We start from the raw sequence: 18,625 nt of genomic DNA on the forward strand, positions 1-18,625 counted from the left end.
CGTGGTGGTGAGAGGACGGATGGGCGGCGCTTTTGCTCGTCGGCGTCACACTGCATGGGGTCGCAAAACATTACCTCTTGGTGTGGACAGTGTCGCTCTTCTACTTACTCACGTATTGTTGTGAGGTTCCGAAGAGGCGACGTTCATCAGGGCTGTATTACAGAGAGTATATAGTTGTTCAGGTGTGTGCGGGGTAGTTAAGCGTATCTACCGCGGCCTCTTCCACCTTGTCCGCGACCTCCTCGTCCGCGGCCTCTCCCGGATCCTCGTCCGCGGTTTCCTCCGCCGCCACGCCCTCCGCGTGCCGTCGTGCCACGCGTACCTCCTTGGAGGCTTGCGTAAACCGCATCCATGGCGTGGTCGTCGGCTTCTGAGTCGTCAGAGTCACCTTCCGGAGGGGCGTCTTCTTCTAGTCCAAGGTTCGCGAGCTTCGCTCCCCGCCATCCGCGCGCGGTCGGGATTGGGCAGTCCGCAGTTCGGTGGATGTCTGACTTGCACAGCTTGCAGTCAACTCGGATGGGTCCCCGCTTAGTGTCGTCGGTGAACGAGACCACTGTGTTGCACGCGAAAATCGTTGCGTTTTTGACGTGTCCGCAGATGCCCATCAACATGTAGTCGCGGAGCTGCGTGAGCTCTTTGCGGTCGTTGGTGAGGGGGCGGGCCATCCATATGAAGCCGGGGATCGGGCCGTCGTCCGCATGTTGCACCGTCGTTGGTTCGAGGTGGAAAGTCGCGGCGACGGTGTCAAAGATAGTGTCGGACGAGCCACCGTAGTTGAGGTTTACTGCCGCGAGGGTGTCGATCAGGGAGCGGTACGGTTGGTAGGTCCGCAGGCGGTTCTTGACGAGGGCGAGGAGCTCGCGTCGCTGCTCGATGACGAGTTTGTGGGTGAGGCCCGTGCCCTGTAGTCCGACTCCCGAGATGACCAGTAGCTTCCAGGATTGCGCGAAGGGGTCGTCGGATGTGGCCGGGTAAATCGAGAAGCTGCGCTTCGGGGTGTAGCCGAAGACCTCCTGGTATAGAAGGAATTCGCGTAGGATCCCTTTGTGGTCTGCGGTAAGGTCGACTATGAATCCCCAGGGCTGGGCGTGTGGGTTCTTCACCGCTTCTTCTAGGTCGGTCGTGCCTCCTTTAGCGGGGACGGGGGGTTGGACTGTGACCATGACGCCCTTGCCATCGTAGCTCTTGAAGCGGATCGCGCGTAGGATCTTCTGGAATTTCTCCGCGAGCTGCTTGCCTTTCGCGACCATCACGCGACCCGATCCGTGCGGGATTAGGATGAGGAGGGACGGGCCTTTGTTCGTGATGAGAGACGTCAGGCCTTTCTCAAGGTTCCCTGTGTGGCGCCATGGGGGGATGTAGGTGCGGGGGAAAGGGCCAACCGTGAAGTGGTCTAGGCCTTCGAGAGGGAGCTCTGGTGGGTCGCCTTGGCGGGTGACTTTGAGATGCGGGTTGAGGTTACGATGGTTCGCGGGCGCCGAGTAGATGGCCTCGTCATAGTGGGGGTTAAAAGGCTCCGTAGGTCCCATGTTGATGATCCATTCGTTCACTGCTCGCAGGATCTGTTTCGGCGCCCTCTTCGCGTCGTTTTCGTCCCAGAGGTACTGGGATGGGGCCATGAGCATTTTCTTCGCGGGCGGAGGGTTGGATCCGGGGCTTACGGGGCGCCATTGATCCTCGTCCAGCCTCTTTCGCTTCTGCTGATCGTCCACCGTTCCCTGTGCGGGTTGGCGCGCCACCTGACATTCGGAAGTCGTTAGTCTTGCTAATGTAGGGAGGATAATCGTGGTGTGCTTACCGATCCTCTAGGGAAGATGGGTAGTCCCACACCAGCTTTGGGTAGACCCAGCGCACCGTCGCTACCGATGGGGGGGATGCCTTTGGGCTGTTGTTGGTTTGGGGGCTTGGGGCTACCTTGGCCGCAGCGGCGTACGATGCCGGAGGGTCGGGGGTACGGGCGAGGTCGAGCGGCAGGATGGAGCCAGGGGGGAGGCGTTGTTCTGCTCTTGGTCGGAGGACATTGTGATGTCAGGGTCGTTCGGGAGGGGGGTAGGGGGGGCGGAGGAGTCGGTCAGGTTCAGGGGCGGCATGGTGGTGTATGCGCACCTTCCTTGATCCCTTCTTCTTTTTAACCTGGGGTGCCACTCCTCCCTTTGTCCAGGCGGGTTGTTGCTTGTGCACTCTGTTTGGTGCGGAGGTCGGGCGGTTCCTGGGCAGTCACCAGTCAGCTTTGTCCCTTGGGTTTATCTGTGGTGTCTACCTTTACCTCGGTCCTCGGTCGATTACCTCGGTGCTTTCCCTCTAGCCGGTTTCTTGGCCGTTGTTTGGGGGGTTTGGCCACACGCGTATTGTTCGCTTGGTCGGAGGTTGTGGTCTCTTTTGTGTTTAGAGCGCGTTTCTGCTTGCAGCCTGGGGGCGCTGTGTTGCGCTGCGGTCTGCGTTGCCGATGCATAGGCTTTGTATGGTTTGCTTTGGTGGCGCTTTCGTGGGGGGAGGCGCTAGTAAGTGGCTCACAGCGGTGGAGGCGGTCGTCGTCGTCGACGTTGGCGGAGGGGGATTCGGACTGGGTAGCAGTACCGCGAGTGGTCCCGATGGTCGATAAGAGCTATCGTTTTGCGCGCTCACGCTTTCGCGCGCTAGCGGGTGTTTGGCGGTCGCACGGCCGTGGACGTCGTCGTCGACGATGAACACATTTATTTGGGTGTCATGCTACCCATTTCTACCGCAGATGATGCTGGCAGTCGACCTCTTCCAGTCCCGTAGGGGACTGGGCCTTAGACCCAGCTTTCGCTTGGGTGAGCCTCTGCGCCACTCCCTTTCCCAGGTGGTGGTACAGGTCTAAGGAGCCCCTGACACCTCAGGCTGTTGCTACCCTTATCCTCCTCGAGATCTGTACTTGATCCACGTACGATACACTTGTATCCCTTTCGAGCGTCTGCATTACCAGATCTGGCACAGCGTCGGATAGAGGGAAGACGCCCAACGGTACTTATTCGGCTCTTGGATTTTTGCTGCCAGCCTGACGTCGGCGTTGGGTTGCTCATTGTTCCTTTTAAGGTGTTGCCGTCGTGCCCTCAGGGCCTCGCCCTCTTTTGGCTTCCAGTTTCCTCTCTGCCTCCAAAGTCTACGCCTCTGTGCAACCGCCCCTGATCTCTCTCCAGCTGGCTGACGGCCCTGTTCCCGCCTCCCCGCATCCAATCCCGCCGCGGCCGCCCCGACGCGTCCCGAGCCCCCGCCCCCACTCTCTGCTGGTCGCGGACGGATGAGGATCGCTCGCCGCTCCCCACCCCGCACCCCGCACTCCGTCGAATGTCCGCCTCGTTCTCGCTGCCGACACCCCCTTCCCTCGACTCGACGATTGGCGCCGAGCTCGTCGGACTCGGCGTCTCGCTCGCGTGCGTCGCCACGTGTTTCTCCATCGCGACTTCACGCTCCTGACGCGCGACGCCGCGGCGAATTGCAGGCTCTATGGCGCGACGACTGGCCAGCTGTTCTGGTACTTTCGGAAGCTCGACGGGTTGAGCCTGAGGAAGTGGATGGTCTACTACGTGAGTCTTCGTTCGTTCTTGTGCGCATATAGTCAGGTTGGACGGGCGTTTATAGGTCGTGGCGTTATGGTGAGCTTGTGCTTCTGCAGGCAGCAAAGCAGCTGCAGGAAGTCTTATGCCGCTTTTCCCATACCAGGTTGTTGGGAACCGCGCATGTTATGCTCTGCTGTTACCTGCTGAGCAGATACGTCGTCATCGGAAGGGGTGACCTTGTCGCCATCTTTGGCTCCACGAAGATTTACGCGGTGCGGCCCTCCATGAACCCCTGCCACGTCCATACTTACGTGTGCCGTTGACGTTGACCTTCCAGGCAAGTGCGACGACGTCGGTGAGCGATAGCAGTTGCTCGATAGTGCCCTTGCCAGCCTCTCACATGCTCACCCTTCTCCATCGCAGGTCGTCAGCAGCGGCATGGTCCGGTTGTAAGTACCAACCGAGGTTGGTTGTGCAGCGTTAAATGCTCACACGAGCACCACACCGCAGTGGATACTTCTACAGAATCTGGAAATGTGAGCCTCGTGATCTGCCCAGTCATCGTATCGCGCTGACCCATGCGCCTCCAGTCAACCGCAGGCGATATCTCACCTTGATAATTCCGGTTCGTACCTGCGTTTTTTCACCATGGATATGGATGATGTATAACTTGTGGCTCTCTTAGGGTGCTGTCTTGGCATTACTGGTGGCTGCAGTGTCCCTTTGTGAGTGCGCTTCGCCCGTTTGGTTTCCCACCGGCGCTGACGTGCTTGTATGCGAGTCAAGTCTTCAGCATCCGCTCGTGAGCTGTCTCCCGCATCTCCTTCGGAACGTAGGCTGACGTATCGCAGAGCCCGCTTAGATTTCTCCTGGCAAATTATAGATGCGCACCTGACCGTGAGCGTTCGTCGTGCTGTGACCTTATCCTGCCGGTCGTCTGACAGAGTTCGAACAAATCGCTAGTGGACGTTCTTCCTCGCGTCCGGCGCGGAGATGGCTATCGACTTCATGATCTCCTTTGCCGTCTTTGCGTCTTTCCTGCGGTTCTACACCGGGATCAAACGGTCTGCGCCGCGCGCCTTGTTCATTTTGCAGATGCTCAATACAGTCGTTCGCTCCTCAGATTGGACCTGTTGATCCGGACCATCGTGGTCTTTGCACTCAGCACGGGCTCGCTCAACGTGTGCGTGCCGTCTCACGCCTTTCTGCGCGGACCCTACGCTGACCGTCTGCGCACACAGCATCCTATCGACTTGCAGCATCATCCTCGTAAGCCACCCTCTTCTCCGTCGGCCTGACCCGGCCGCGGCTGCTGATCGCCTGCGAGCAGTTCAGTGTGCTTCCGTCGAGCTACGCGTTCATCGCCGTGTTCTGGGTCTTCAACCAACGTGCGTGCCTCTCTTCTTCTTCTTCTCCCCCGCGCCCGCGCCCTCGCTGACCCCACGCCCACGTGCGCGCCCGCGCCCGCACCCAGTCGAGATCTGCTCGTTTTTCGCCGTGCTCAACGCCGAGAAGGAGCTCGTGCACCGCTCGCTGAACCACGCCCGGCTCGCGCGCGGGGCGGCGGGCGAGACGATCCAGCTCACGACGAGGGTCGAGCTCGGCTCGTTCGCGGGCACGCTGCCGCCGTCGATGGGCGGCGTGGAGGAGGGCGAGTCAGATTGGGGAGGGTCGAGTCGGTTGGGGTCGGCTGGGCAACTTTGCTGCGAGTATGGGTACGGGCGGAGGGGATGCGCGATGGGTTCGGAGGCGAGCGCGGGGAGGGGGAGGGGGAAGGGGGTGAGGCTGAGCGGCGTGGATTTTGTGGATGGGAGACGCGCCGGTGAGGAGGAGAGTCTTGACCGGACGAGAAAGGTGAGGTTTCGCGTCTGTGCGTCTGAGGATGTGCGCGCTAACTACGCGGTACAGTCGGATTTTTCCGTGTAGCCCGCTGGAATGACTGGGTTGCGTATCTATGCCAAGCTTGTGCCCATTGTTTTCGAGCCTCTCGCTCTCGTCGCATCAGCTCTCGCACATCACATCTTAGGTACTGACGCATCCCTTGGAATGCCTTAGCGGCCCCGCCCGCGTCGCGGACAGGTCGAGTACCGAGTCAGAGTGGGGCGAAGCTCGCGATCGATGCGCCGCGTGCTCGTCTCGTCGTGGCTGGAGATCGCGCCTCTGCCACGACGGACGACGGAGGGCTCGATGCGCATCGCACTAGCGTCAACGCAGATGTGTCGGGCTCATCGGAGGCAAGAGCGCTGGCGTGCGTGCGGCCCGGAGGAACCGTGATTTCGATGCTGCGGGCGAGCCGCGCTGAGGACACGCGCGCCGTATGTAGTGTTAATGTCGATGGCCCTCGATAGGCGTGCGCTCGATCGACGCCGGCGCTATAAGCTTGCAAGGCGTCGCGACGGACGGACGTCCGATGTGTGCGACGCCGGTTGCACGTGCTGTCGAGGTGCTCGACGCCGAGGAGGCCGCGGGTGGCAGGGCGATTAGATTGCGAACAGCGCACGGCGCAACTTGGTTTGACGATGTCGTGTAGGCTTTGCAGGGATCACTGATCAGGCCCAGGGTGGAGCGCGAAGCTTGTTCGGGTATGTTCGAACTTCGAACCCGGCTTGTGGGCGTGTGCTGGAGATGCCCGAGTGCGCAAGGCGAGCCGCGCGGCGGTGCCAGTGCGACAAGACACGGATAGCCTCGGAGACATGCGCGGTGCGCGCTGGGGCGTGTTGCGTGTGCGCGCGGATCAGTCTATGCTGCTCAATCATGGCGCGCATGCGCTTATGTAGAGAGCACTAGAGTTTGTGATCGCAGAGTCTGCGGCGCATGCGACAAGTTGCTTTATGGAGCGGTTTTGATACAGCAGCGGTCGTCTCGACTTTGGTCAGGTTCTCCGAGTGAACTGCACCCATCAATCACGAGTGATGATGGGTGAGCACTGAGATGTCGGTGAGACTCGGGGGTCGGGGTCTGTTTTGGTCTGGGGTCATTCTGTCGGAGTCTGTCGGGCTGCGGAGTCGAACCCGCCGCCCCCAAGCGGGCTGGCTCCCACGGCTCGGAGCGCGCGCACGGACACGCTCTGCTCCACGCAAGCTCTTCTTCCCGACACCCATCTTCTGTCCCACCGTCCCCACCTTCCCCATCCGTGTGCCCTCTGCTCAAGTGCTGTTGCTGCCGCCCGCTCCCCCACTCTGCACCCGCAACCGTGAGTCGGTGCGTCTCTTCCCTGAGCGTTCTGCGGCCGATGCGTGGATACTGCACTGGGGCCATATCCACACGGACCGGGCGCGCGGTGTGGCGTAGGTGCAGCGCGCAGCCGGGAGGCGGTCGTGGAAGCTGGCGCAGGACGGGGGCGCGTATAGGTGGGTGCGTGTTGGGCCCGTGGTGGCGTTGGGAGATGAAAGGCCGTGGACAGTGGGCAAGTGCGGGGAGTCCGGATGAATGGCGACGGAGGGCGGACAGCGTGGTGAGCTAGTCCGCAAGCTGCAGGCGGCATCGTTGTCCCGCGCTGTACCCGCGTCGTCCATCGTGTGCAGGTATGGCTCACAGTGCTCTGGTCCCGCCTTTGCTGTGCCGATTCGTCGTGCATGAGTCCACGCTGACGATTTGACGATCGCAGATTCCCAATTTCCGTGCGCCATACACAACGCGCGGCCCGGAGGAGGGACAACAAAGCACACGATGCGGGCCGTGCATCCTCCACCTCCGTCGTGGCTTCTCGCCCGATCTCTCGAAGTAGATCTCTACACGAGGCACGTTGCGTTCTGTATGCATTCCGTCATCTTCTCTCTCGGCCGCCCGCCCAATCTGGAGAGCTCTCGAACACGCCGCACACCGCACGTTGTGCGCGCTTCACTCGCCCTGGCGTCTTCGTCATCCCTCTGTGCGCATGCTGCATGAGTGGCGGGCCACGACGCACGCCAGAACCCAGGGAGGCGCTACGCACACAAGGATCTTCTCGTTTCTATACAGATGGGGTGCGGCGTGCTCGCTGATTCCTTTGCCCCTCGTGCCGCCGAAATCTTGGCTCCCCATCTGTATAGATCGAGTATCTCCCTTGAGCATTTGTAGCGTGCTGACGCTAGGACGGATAACAATCCGTCCTGGCGTCTTAGTCCCTCTTCTAGTACCCGGTGCTCGATTCACTGAAAACTGGGACGGTCCCGCTGATAGACGGTCCCGCAAGCCTCAACGCCTCGTTGCTCCGATGACTGGCGGGAGAGGGGTACTCGTCGCGCCTTGCCTTGCCTTGCCTTGCCTTGCCTTACTCGAACGTCATAGGCGATATATCCGGCGCCGTCGGGAGCGTCGTATGCGCGCTCACTGTGGTGGCGCACTTGTACTTTTGATTTTGGTATCCGTCCTGGTATTGGGTATGCCCCAGAGACTCTGCGTTGGCTCTTGGGCCAGTACTGGTGGACGTTGGACAGTGCAGGGAAGGTCTGGGAGAGCCAGCGCCGTCGTCGTCTTGCACGGTGTAATCACGGTTTGACCTTGCGGTATTCCTACTTCTTCGTCCTTGCAGCGAGCGCACTCAGGACTAGTTTGTCTTGGAGGTGCGATAGTTTTCTGTGGGCATAATTGAACAGCGAAGGTTAAAGATTGAACTTCGTCGGGATCGCGGCTGTACGGCGACTGGCAGATGTCGATGAAAGAGTGGCAAGGCAGTGGAGATGGTCGGGGGATGCACACCATACGTGTTTTTTTCTAACAGTGGAGTGTCACATCTACAGTCTCGGGAGGAGCTCCTAAAGCGCAGCCCCCTCTGCCTGCACGCGCAAAGTTTTTCTTGGCGCCCTTGAACGACTGATCAACGTTCAACTAGCGTCTCCTGGCTTTCGCCGTCATCTCCACGACCTCCACTTACCACTCCTCCATCTCTTCATTCACGTCTTGGATCTCCTCTGCATACATCGGTGGTCGTCTGTTCTCTCCAGAAGCCGTCAAACATCTGCTCATTAAGGCATACGGGGTCAACGACAAAGTTGCCGGCCTTACGACGGCGAGACAATACTTCTCCACCCACCGCAATCTCGATGCGCCAAGCCTCGTCCCCTTTGGCCCGGTCGACCAATCATTCCAAGGGTGGGTTATGTGCTTTTGTTGACCGCGTCGGGTCTGCACCGGACGTCTCTCTCGACGAAGCGGCCGGATTGTACGCCGACTACTGGTTTCCCCAATCCATACGGGGTCTCGAGAAGTTCAAGGATGTCGAGTTTCGCTTCGTCAAACATGACTATCGTAGGTGGAACCGCATTGTGTCAACTTCTGCTGACGATATGGTTCGCAACTGTGGGGTTTATATGGAACAGAGCCGAAGGGTCCGCTGGCCAGAGGGTCCGCGTATGTAGCGATGAACGGAATGAATGGCTTCGGAGGAAGGAGGAGAAAGGGGGACCTTATTCATACATTGTGAGTCTCCTGTCGCTCGTTGCCACGCGCGCCTCTGAACATGGGTTCAGCCTCCGCCACTTCCTTCTATGCTCTGCCACAACGAGTCTTCAGAATGGTGAAACGGAGTTTGTCGAGTCGTCGGCAGAGAGGTCTACCTCGAAGCCGCGTCTCCCTCCGGTGCGTATTCCGTCTCGGTGTCGCGCCGTCTGCGGTATAACTTGCCTGCTTTGTCAGCGCATCGCAGGCAGTCTCTACAGCCCAATTGAACCTCGCGTCAGGCGTCTTCCCTTTCTAGGTGACACTCCAGATGGCCACTCCGTGCTGTATTCGACGGTCTTTGTGGCTTGTTAATGTATTTCACCACCTCTTTTTGATCCGTACGACCTCTCCGAGGTCCGATTCGGTGTGTATAACGATTCGACTGCCAGTTGGAGCAATTTTAGCAACGTACATATGTCATAGCATCGTCGCCAAATACCCTTTTCTGACATGGCGGCCATCATCGTACGGCCTCCGGCTGAGTGCGTTCGGACAGAAGATTGGATGTGCCAGCGTTACGCTGTCGCGGGCTGGAGTAACGAAGTGGGCATGCGCGAGGAGGTGATTTCTGCTAAAGTTAAGCGCCCAAAATGGTCAGCGAGAAAAGGTTGAGCGCAGAGTTCCCACAACTCTGAGCGCGCGCGCACCCACTGCGCCACCATTCCCTACGTATCCGGCGGCCGGCCCCTCTCTCACACGCCCTTCTCTCGATACTCAGGACGTACGACGCCACGGGAACACCAGCGCGAACCTGGTATCGGTCCAATGACATGAATGACTGCAGATGCCAAGCCTTGTATTCGTCACATCATGAGGTGCGCCTCCTGTGAGAAGAACAACGCCCGTGGGTCATGGCTCGGACGTACCGATTGCGCTGGTGAGTCCCTTTCGACTGTTGGGTTCAGCTTCGTCCAAGGTTTGACTCGTGCGGCCCGTGTTACATGACGCCTATCGCAAGATGCACACGACCAAATCCACGTCTTCCTTCTTGTCGAAGCTATCGGAGGGGACTATTTGGATGTCGGATGCGACACCAGCAACCAGGCCCAGCACTCACCCGTCACCGTCAACATCTGCGGACGTCCACGACGGCTTCTGTTGTGACCTGTTCGGGTGCCGAAGAAAGGTTCATCTTCAAATTGCGCAGTAAGTGTCTTGTCTGCGACAGTGAGTTCTGAGTTCGTTCCCACCGCGGTATCGTGCACCACTGGACTTCACGCCCTGCGCTCCGACATCGGACACGGATTATGCGCTCTGCACGGCGTGCTCGACCCTGCCGCGCTCTAGACGCATTCGGCCGAACACCAATTCTTGGACCTTCTTTCGCATGAAATATGGAGCGAAACATCTGCGAGGTAGCTTCTATCGTCGGCTACTGGTACCCAGTATCCGACGATAGAAATCGGGACAAGGGATTCTGAAATACTGACCCGAACGACGGTGATGTCAGATTATGATTTGTGCCCGACATACATGTGGGAACCTTAGAGATACACCATTTCGCGTTGGTCAACGAGTTGATAGATATCGTAGCCTTGCTCAGAAGAGATCCCGTCCGAATTGCTCATGTACAGTATGATACGTCCTACTTTTATGCATATATGGTTGCAGCCATTTGTTTCCAGTTTTTGTACCCATCGTCATCGGGGACACTGTCGCCGGCCCGGTATTGATTTGATCACCTGACGCGAAAGCAAACGATCTAAGCGCGCGCTGACGCAACCGCCAATCTCGCTCGCTGTCTTGGCGTGTCTCCGCTCTCTCGCGTCCGGCGCGGCCTCACATTGTGGAGCAAACAGGCGAGTGATTTGGCACTACTTAATTCGTATGCACCTTTTCTCATGCCATGAGTGTTCAAGATGAGTACCATCGACACTGTGTCTGCGCGCTGTTTTCACCCGAAGGTTCGCCTCTCTACGGAAGTGCCGTGATAATACGATGAGAATTTCAATGCGCATCAGGGAGAGTCTCACACTGAACCCAGTGACCACACCAACCTCTCACACACTGCGGAGAGGTCGTCTGTCAGATACACAAATTCCATGCCACAGCTCAGCGCAAATATCGGCCCACGGGGGAAAGCTCTTTGGACCGCAAATGCAGGCTCCACCACGTCTGATGAGGTGCTGTATTCGCCTTCGCACGCGCTGTGGCTCCCGAGGTGGTGGGATCACCTCTGTCTGTCGTCTCATCCACCGACTCTCACGGTGTTTGCCTCCGACTGTTCCTGACTGACTGAACTTTTGCCGCTATGCCGGCATCCAGGTCCGAACTCGATGGTGGCCACGGCCGGCGGTGGGATGCAACTATCCAACCGTCGCTCTCTGGTTCCCCCGGCAGACAGTCTTATCATTGGACGCTACACCACCGCGGACCTCTCTATCCGCCCCTTGGTTCCACGATTGAAAGAATGATATTGGAAGCAAGTCCCGCAAAGGCACAACAGCTTCAGCTTCCATACCACACCATGTGGACGTACTGAACGCCAGCTTCGCCCACGCTATACCCTGCACACGGACCAAGAATCTCGCCGCAGCCCGATTGCGCCCTTACTTATCGGCCCTTCCAGCAGCCCAGCTGGCGTCTTCTTCAATGCCTGCGGAACCTCAATTTGCTAATGGGTTCTGGGAGACACACTATAAGAATGTTTCCACCGAGCCTTCACCAGCTAGGTCGCCTCGGTCCTCTCTCTTCCTTCCCTGCCCCTCTGCGCCCCTCCTTCGGACTGCAATATGTCTGTCGAAGAGAAGCGTTCCTCGGACCCGGATCGTGCCAGTCTCTGGACGACGAGAAGTACATCGCTGGTGACGTCGCGGTGGTATGTCTTGTCACCAAGGACATATCGGACGTGCGAGCTCGCTCACTCATTTTGTCAGGACGTCGTTGCTAAGGAGGTCCAGGCAGTCGCGGCTGACATCGAGGATGCGATCCAGCACGCGAAGGGAATGTCGCGCGAAGAGGTGGACGACGCCCTGCGGTACATCTATGATACTTTCGGGAAAGACCCCGTGCGTGCATAGTTCATGTCTTGAAACTGCTCCACCCGCTGAAACACATGCGCAGAACTTCCCAACGCACACCATTCAGCTCATCGAGAAGTACTTCGACGGTGAAGCTGCTGCCACGGACCCCGTGGAGCAGGCCAGGCTGTACGAGGAGCTCAAGGTCGAAGCCGCTCTCGTAATCATCGTACGTCCCATCGTCATGGATAACGGTCGCCTGCGGACATTCCCTGATTGTTGCTCGCTTTTCCTGCGCGAGCCCGCCAGGACTCGCCCTACGCCGAGGTCCGCGCCGTGGTCTCCGCAGAGGACGACCCGGAGATGCCGTCATTCACCATTCGCGCCTTTATCATCGGGATGGTATACGTCTGCATCGGGGCGTTCATCAACCAGTTCTTTGGGATCCGGCAACCGAGCATCACTGTGGACTCCAACGTCGCGCAGCTGCTTGCATACCCCGCTGGAAAGTTCCTGGAGAGAGTTCTCCCCGACTGGGGCTTCGTCGTCCCGTTCTTCGGCGAGAGGCTTTCTCTTAACCCGTGAGTGTCGAACCAACTGCAGAGCACGCTTGCTTATAGTATCGCGTACAGTGGACCGTTCAATATGAAGGAGCACATGGTGATCACGATCATGGCCAACGTCGGTTTCAATACTCCGTACACGACATCGATCGTTTGGGTCCAGTTCATTCCGCGCTTCTTCAACCAGCACTGGGCGGTGAACTTCGGGTACCAGGCTCTTAGTGTGTGAAATTTCTCGAATGCTCGCGGTGAACTGAAATGCCTTCCAGCCGCGCTTTCCACAAACTTCATCGGCTATGGTATTGCCGGATTAACGCGTCGTTTCCTCGTGTATCCCGTGTATGCGATCTGGCCCAGGAACCTCGCCATCATCGCGTTGAATGTGAGCGCGTGCACTCTGAAGTTTCGTTGAACACGTTACTAACGCTCTAGAGCAGAAAGCGTTCCACACGGAGGTGAACGCGGTAGCGAACGGCTGGAGGATCTCGCGCATGCGCTTCTTCCTCTACGTCTTCGCCGGCATGTTCGTGTACTTCTGGTTCCCGAAGTGCGTATCTCGATGCAGGTCAGGATGCTCGCACGACTAACAACCTTGTAGTTACATTATGGCCTTCCTATCTTACTTCAACTGGATGACTTGGATTGCGCCGAACAACGTCCTCCTTGGGGCGGTCGCCGGCAGCGTCGGCGGACTTGGGCTGAACCCGATCCCGACGTTCGACTACAACCAACTTACGGTTATTGGGAATCCCCTTATCAGCCCCTACTTCACCACGGTCAACATTTTCCTTGGTGCCCTCGTAACGATGCCGATCGTAAGGTTTCTTCAGGGCGTTATGTTTATCACGCTGACTCATTCGCACAGGTCCTCGCTATCTGGGTGTCAAACGTCTGGTTCACTGGCTACCTCCCGATCAACTCGAACGGGGTCTTCGACAACACCGGGGCTAGATACAACGTCTCGCTGGCCATCAATGATGAGGCATTGTTTGATGCCGCGAAGTATGAATCGTACTCTCCTGCTTACCTCGCCGCAGGGAACATCCTCATTTACGGTTTCTTCTGTGCGTACCCGGCTGCGTAACCTCCTTGTCTCGGATCCTCATCATTTACTAGTCGCAATCTACTCCGCCACGCTATCTCACGCGTACTTGTACCATCGAGATGCAATTATCTCCGGCTTCAAGGATCTCATCAGGAGGAAGAAGTTCGATAAGGATGCCAAGTATGACGTGCATGCTCGTCTCATGTCCTCATACAAGGAGGTCCCAGAGTGGCACTACGCGATGTATGTTCCTTTCTCTTCGAACCCCTGAAGATACTTAGCGTCTATAGTGTGGTCCTGGTCTCCGTTGCCCTCGGCGCTGCTGGTGTTGGTGCTTACCCGACCAACACGAGCCCAGCTGTCGTCCTCTACGGTATCTTCCTCGCGTTGATCTTTATGATCCCCGCCGGCATCATCCTCGCGGTCACCAACGTCGAAGTCACGCTCAACGTCATCGCTGAGTTTTTCGGCGGTCTCTGGTTCCCCGGCAACGCGACCGCCCTAAACTTCTTCAAGTCGTACGGCTACGTAACGACCGCGCACGCGCTCGCCTTCTCGTCCGACCTCAAGCTCGCGCACTACACCCACATCCCGCCGCGCATCACCTTCTGGTGCCAGATGGTCGCGACCGTCGCCTCCACCTTCGTCTCGCTCGGGATTCTCAACTTCCAGATGACCGGCATCGAAAACGTCTGCGACCCGCACCAGAGGGACCGCTTCACGTGCCCGGGCGAGAACACGTTCTTCACCGCGTCCGTCCTGTGGGGCACGCTCGGGCCCGCGCGCATGTTCGGGACCGGTCAGATCTACAACCCGCTGATCTGGTGCTTCCTCATCGGCTTCATCCTCCCCTTCCCCGTCTACTATCTCAAGGAGCGCATCCCTATGCTGCGCTACTTCCACCTTCCCGTGTTCTTCGCGGGAGCCCTCACCTGGTGCGTCGCGCTCCCCGTCTCAAGAGGACTTCGTTGTTGACGTAGTCTCCCAGGGCTCCTTACAACTTGTCCAACGTCTGGCCCGCAGTGCCGCTCGCGTGGTTTTTCATGGTCTACATCAAGAGCCGCGCGCTCGCGTGGTGGTCCAAGTACAACTACGTTATGGCCTCCGCACTCGCCTGGTACGTCCCTCGTCCTCCCGCCCTCTTCCACTCTCGCTAAGCACTGAATGGGCTGCTCCCAGCGCGATTGCCATCTCGGGCATCATCCAGTTCTTTGCGCTCCAGTTCTCGGACATCGCGATCGACTGGGTCCCGAACAACATCCCCTTCGAGGGCTGCGACTCGAACGGGTGCCCGTTTCTCGAGATCCCCGAGAAGGGCTTCTTCGGTCCTGGGGTCGGAGAGTTTTCTTGAGGGATTGCGGTCGTACGTTGCGTGTTAGGTATAATTTCACATTTAGGGTCTCTTGAGAGCTGCGGACGATGTAGCAGCAATAACGTGATTGTATGATCAGTAGATGCCGTTGAACTACGCCGAAGTCGTTCCAGTGCATCTCCTCGGCGCATGATAGCAGTCGCAGCAGATTCCCACTTATGACTGTGCCGAGAGAAGCTCTGGGTTCACTCGCCCGCTGCCACAAAACAGTGCGTCGTTCACACATTATCTATCTGCATTCACGCGGTCGTGGGAGGAAACTCTGAAAATCACGCGTCTCAGACGTTCCATGTGATACGAAAGCTTGCCATTCGCCGTCTCCGCTATGGTTTTTGCACTTCATATCGGCACCGCGCGCTTTACCGGGACCCGGCGGCGTGGCCCTCGGGCCTCGACAGATGGTCGCGTCGTTGAACTCACTGTCATGGCTCAGGCACACGACACGCGCCCACTGTTTCAATTGATGATACTTATCAATTCATTGGAGTGGCTACTAGTGCCAGCCTCGCTGCTGCGATCAAGGCTGGTGGCTCCTAATGGCTACTAGTGGATCCAAGAGGCTCCATTCCGCCGTTCATGGCAGCTGTTGTTGTCCTGGTCCGGGCGAATAGACTGCTACGTACGTAAACCTCAAGTGTTTCGAGGAGCGCTCGGCCTCATCGGCAATAGCCAACCGAGCGCCTACTAGTATGCTCACAGCATGCTCGACGGAACGCATGCCCCCGATTGTGTAGCCACAGTATCTATGTGGCCATACCCAACCAAACTACGTTAGTATATCCCCCATTAGTTAGCTCACTGGTGGCAGTTACGACAAAGTCTTGTGGTACTACTGTTCGCGCTGTGTTGAGCCTCTTGTAGTTAGTACTGCTAGTACGCACATCCGACCTGTTTTCTTCACAGCCTTGCGAGTGCGCCTTGTGAAACCGTACAACCAATTTTACGATGCGGGAACTGCTCCGCGCGGGTGATTTCAACGAATAGTAGGTGCATTCTAAACCTCGAGGTTCAACACGCCGGTGCCGGTACCGCACGCATGGGCAGGTGACCGCTGTCTACAACCTCTGTACGGTATGAAGGTGTGCGCATGCCATAGGCGAGAGCGAGGCAAAAACACAACGTATCGCTACGTCGAGCAAGCATATAATGAGATTGCATAAAAAGGGGCACATAGGACATAAAATTGTGTCATTAGAATGAGTGCGGGAACATGATGGCGTGGATCGAGAGTCGAGAGAGCTGGGCTAACTTCGCTCCAGGCGTGCACGCTGGAGAGAGCACCGAGAGTGTAATGTGTCTGAGCAACGAAATGGAGCGATAGGGCTACGACAACTCGGTGTTAGCATGTCATCGGGTTGAAGGAGGCTTACATAGGGGAGAACATATTCGTACTCACCCAGAGGAACTAGGTGGCCTTCACTTTATTATCGGCCAAGCGCCAGTTCGCGACGCAGAGGTCGAAGAGAGTCTCGAGGATGAAATCGTTGGTGATCGAATACCAGAAGCTTGCGTCATCATTCGTCTTGTATTGAGGACCAAATTCATCTTTGATATCGTAACGGCAGATGAGAGCTTGAACGCCGTCGCCCTGAGTCGCAGGCGCCAGACGACAGCCAAGACCGACGAGATCGTGATATTCTTTGAGCCTCAAGGCGTAGTTCCGAAGCTGGGGAACCGGATTGTCGGTACGCTTGTCCTCGACAACAAGGATGACGTTGATGATCCTGCCGCCGTCATCAACGCACATGATGACGAACTCCGGAATGATGAAGTTGTCGGTAACTTCTCGCTCCAAAGAGTCGCGGCCGATGGAGACAGTGTTAGTATCAGCACATGCATACAACGGCTCGTTGAGCTTCCATTGCGCGCGGAGAGAGAACCCCCCGTCGGCGGTAAAATTGCACGCCAGAAGCGAGCCAACCACAGCGTCAAGGCTCGCCTCATAGCGAGTGGTTGCCCGAGAGAGGCGCTCAATCGCCTTCAGAATCCAAGGTGCGATGCGTGCCTTGAACTCCTCCAGATCGCGCTGCGAGAAAAATCAATGAGAAATATAGACAATGCATGTGAGACGACGTACAGGAGGCTGCTTCGGATCGAAGCTTGGGGCCGGCGGACACATCCAGAGGCTATTCATCACTGCGTCAAGCTTCGCGAAGTCCTTACTAATACGAGCGTGAGTAAGAATGCGTGTAATACGGAGTTCAAAACATACCCGTCATTGCTCTGTGTCCGAGTGCCAGAAAACGAGTTAGTACTAAGCGATGTAGTGAGAGCAAGGATGCGCACGAGAGTCTTCTTGTATTCCGCCAAGAGCAGGGTGATATCTGCAAGAATATCGCCATCGACAAGGCGATCAATATGCGTGAGACCTATCTCTTCGGGCTCCTCGGTCTTTGGTTCGCGACTCATGGCGCGAGTCATCCGCGGATCGGGGGAAGAAAGGCATGGCTCTTCCGGATCTTCCTCTTTCTGGTGAATCAACGAAGTGTGTTTAGTGGGTGCTAATATCGGGAATGTAGGCATAACACTCGTACCTTGACACCACTCTTGACTTCTTTGATCTGTTGAATTGTTCTGAGCACCATGTCCCTGACCTTCTTACATTTGGGGCTGTTAATTGCATCAACAACCAACGATTCCAATATGGTGACGAGTAGAGTTGAATCGTACTCGTAAGTTTCCTGGACGACATAGATAGTGAATTCAAGGTGTTTTCATAACGCCGTGTGGGGGACGTACCATACTGCCTGCGTACGCGAAAAGCATGCCCTCGAGTTCATCAAACGTAAACTCCACGTTGGACTCCAGTTTGGGGGCTGAAATCGGAGTATCCGTCTCTTCCCGGTTGATCGGCGATGCGGAATTTCCCGTCGACGGACTGAGAAGCGGAACACATGGTAAACGTTCACATGTAGAATGGCAACGAAAACGCGAGCACTCACCCAGTTTCCGCATCAGCTGAACTGAACCCTTCCTGGTGGCTTCTTCGAAGCCCCTGAAAAGCAGTTGAAACTATTGTGGAGTAGAAAATTAGACATAACTCACCGAAACATAGCCTGACCACCTGGCAGCCACAGCCTTGCCGAAAGCTTTTACCGTCCGCGCCTGCGTCGATCACAAGAAAGGTGAGTGAAGGTTGTACTGAGAGTAGCAAGACATACGGTAACGTTGTCACTCGGACTGGCCAACGACATGCTGTGGACGACCCTTGCGCAATGATTGAGGAGATCGTTCCAGTTGGTCGGAGGCAAATTGATCCGCCGCATAGTGCGCTCTTCTTCCTCAAGAGAAGGCTGCCCATCCTGTCGTCTAGCACGTGTATATATGAACAGAGAGTGGTTGGGTGTCGACGATGGAAGTACTCACTGTTCTCGCCGAGCTTGACGCTCATCGCGCGCAGCTTTGTCCTGCTCTTTCTTGGCTGCTCGCGCTGCGTTTTCCTGCTCCTTCTTGGCCGCTCGTGCTGCATCTTGCCACTCCTTCTTGGCCGCTCGCGCTTCCCTTTCTTGCTCCTTCTGTTCCGCTTGTGAATTTAAAGCCTTCTCTTTCTCAGCCGTGGCTTTCTGCTTCCTTGCGCCGCTATGCAAAGGTGAGTGTGAGTGTGATAACAAGTGAACGAGCCTGGAAGCGTACAATTTCTTGGCTTTGGACATGATGAAAGCTATACGAGAGGCGAGGAGGTAGCAAAATAGCTAGCAGAAATTGTGTTATACCAGAGGGGGGAAGTAGTAAGAGGGGAGGAG

General features: G+C 57.2%; 4 protein-coding genes across 4 annotated transcripts; 2 read left to right on the top strand and 2 right to left on the bottom strand.

Annotated features, from left to right (window-relative positions):
- Positions 1 to 197: 197 nt before the first annotated feature.
- On the bottom strand, positions 198 to 1,619 carry BXZ73DRAFT_44236 (uncharacterized protein; the record flags this gene model as incomplete). Its single annotated transcript, XM_048019295.1, has 1 exon — positions 198 to 1,619. The coding sequence occupies one exon, from the start codon at positions 1,617 to 1,619 to the stop codon at positions 198 to 200; it is 1,422 nt and encodes a 473-aa protein (XP_047879544.1).
- A 1,690-nt stretch (positions 1,620 to 3,309) lies between these two features.
- Positions 3,310 to 5,869, top strand: BXZ73DRAFT_76117 (uncharacterized protein; the record flags this gene model as incomplete). The annotated part of the gene is made up of 17 exons (XM_048022358.1): positions 3,310 to 3,395; positions 3,464 to 3,548; positions 3,585 to 3,617; positions 3,638 to 3,793; positions 3,859 to 3,876; positions 3,945 to 3,970; positions 4,032 to 4,057; positions 4,112 to 4,146; positions 4,207 to 4,246; positions 4,405 to 4,418; positions 4,485 to 4,585; positions 4,645 to 4,704; positions 4,763 to 4,790; positions 4,852 to 4,909; positions 4,996 to 5,343; positions 5,577 to 5,769; positions 5,845 to 5,869. The coding sequence occupies 17 exons, from the start codon at positions 3,310 to 3,312 to the stop codon at positions 5,867 to 5,869; spliced, it is 1,332 nt and encodes a 443-aa protein (XP_047879545.1).
- A 5,805-nt stretch (positions 5,870 to 11,674) lies between these two features.
- BXZ73DRAFT_89059 (OPT-domain-containing protein) lies at positions 11,675 to 14,861 on the top strand (the record flags this gene model as incomplete). Its single annotated transcript, XM_048025153.1, has 13 exons — positions 11,675 to 11,746; positions 11,819 to 11,950; positions 12,006 to 12,131; positions 12,212 to 12,483; positions 12,535 to 12,686; positions 12,735 to 12,847; positions 12,903 to 13,012; positions 13,064 to 13,280; positions 13,331 to 13,529; positions 13,582 to 13,753; positions 13,801 to 14,445; positions 14,499 to 14,627; positions 14,690 to 14,861. 13 exons carry the CDS (start codon positions 11,675 to 11,677, stop codon positions 14,859 to 14,861), a joined length of 2,511 nt encoding a protein of 836 aa, XP_047879546.1.
- Positions 14,862 to 16,287: 1,426 nt separating this feature from the next.
- BXZ73DRAFT_76119 (uncharacterized protein) lies at positions 16,288 to 18,535 on the bottom strand (the record flags this gene model as incomplete). Its single annotated transcript, XM_048022359.1, has 10 exons — positions 16,288 to 16,908; positions 16,960 to 17,044; positions 17,095 to 17,351; positions 17,417 to 17,563; positions 17,622 to 17,760; positions 17,825 to 17,877; positions 17,928 to 17,987; positions 18,044 to 18,191; positions 18,249 to 18,461; positions 18,516 to 18,535. The coding sequence occupies 10 exons, from the start codon at positions 18,533 to 18,535 to the stop codon at positions 16,288 to 16,290; spliced, it is 1,743 nt and encodes a 580-aa protein (XP_047879547.1).
- Between the last annotated feature and the right edge of the window lie 90 nt (positions 18,536 to 18,625).

The sequence above is a fragment of the Epithele typhae genome, assembly GCF_022376455.1.
Source record: "Epithele typhae strain CBS 203.58 chromosome Unknown BXZ73scaffold_13, whole genome shotgun sequence".
Taxonomy (NCBI): Eukaryota; Fungi; Basidiomycota; class Agaricomycetes; order Polyporales; family Epitheliaceae; genus Epithele; species Epithele typhae.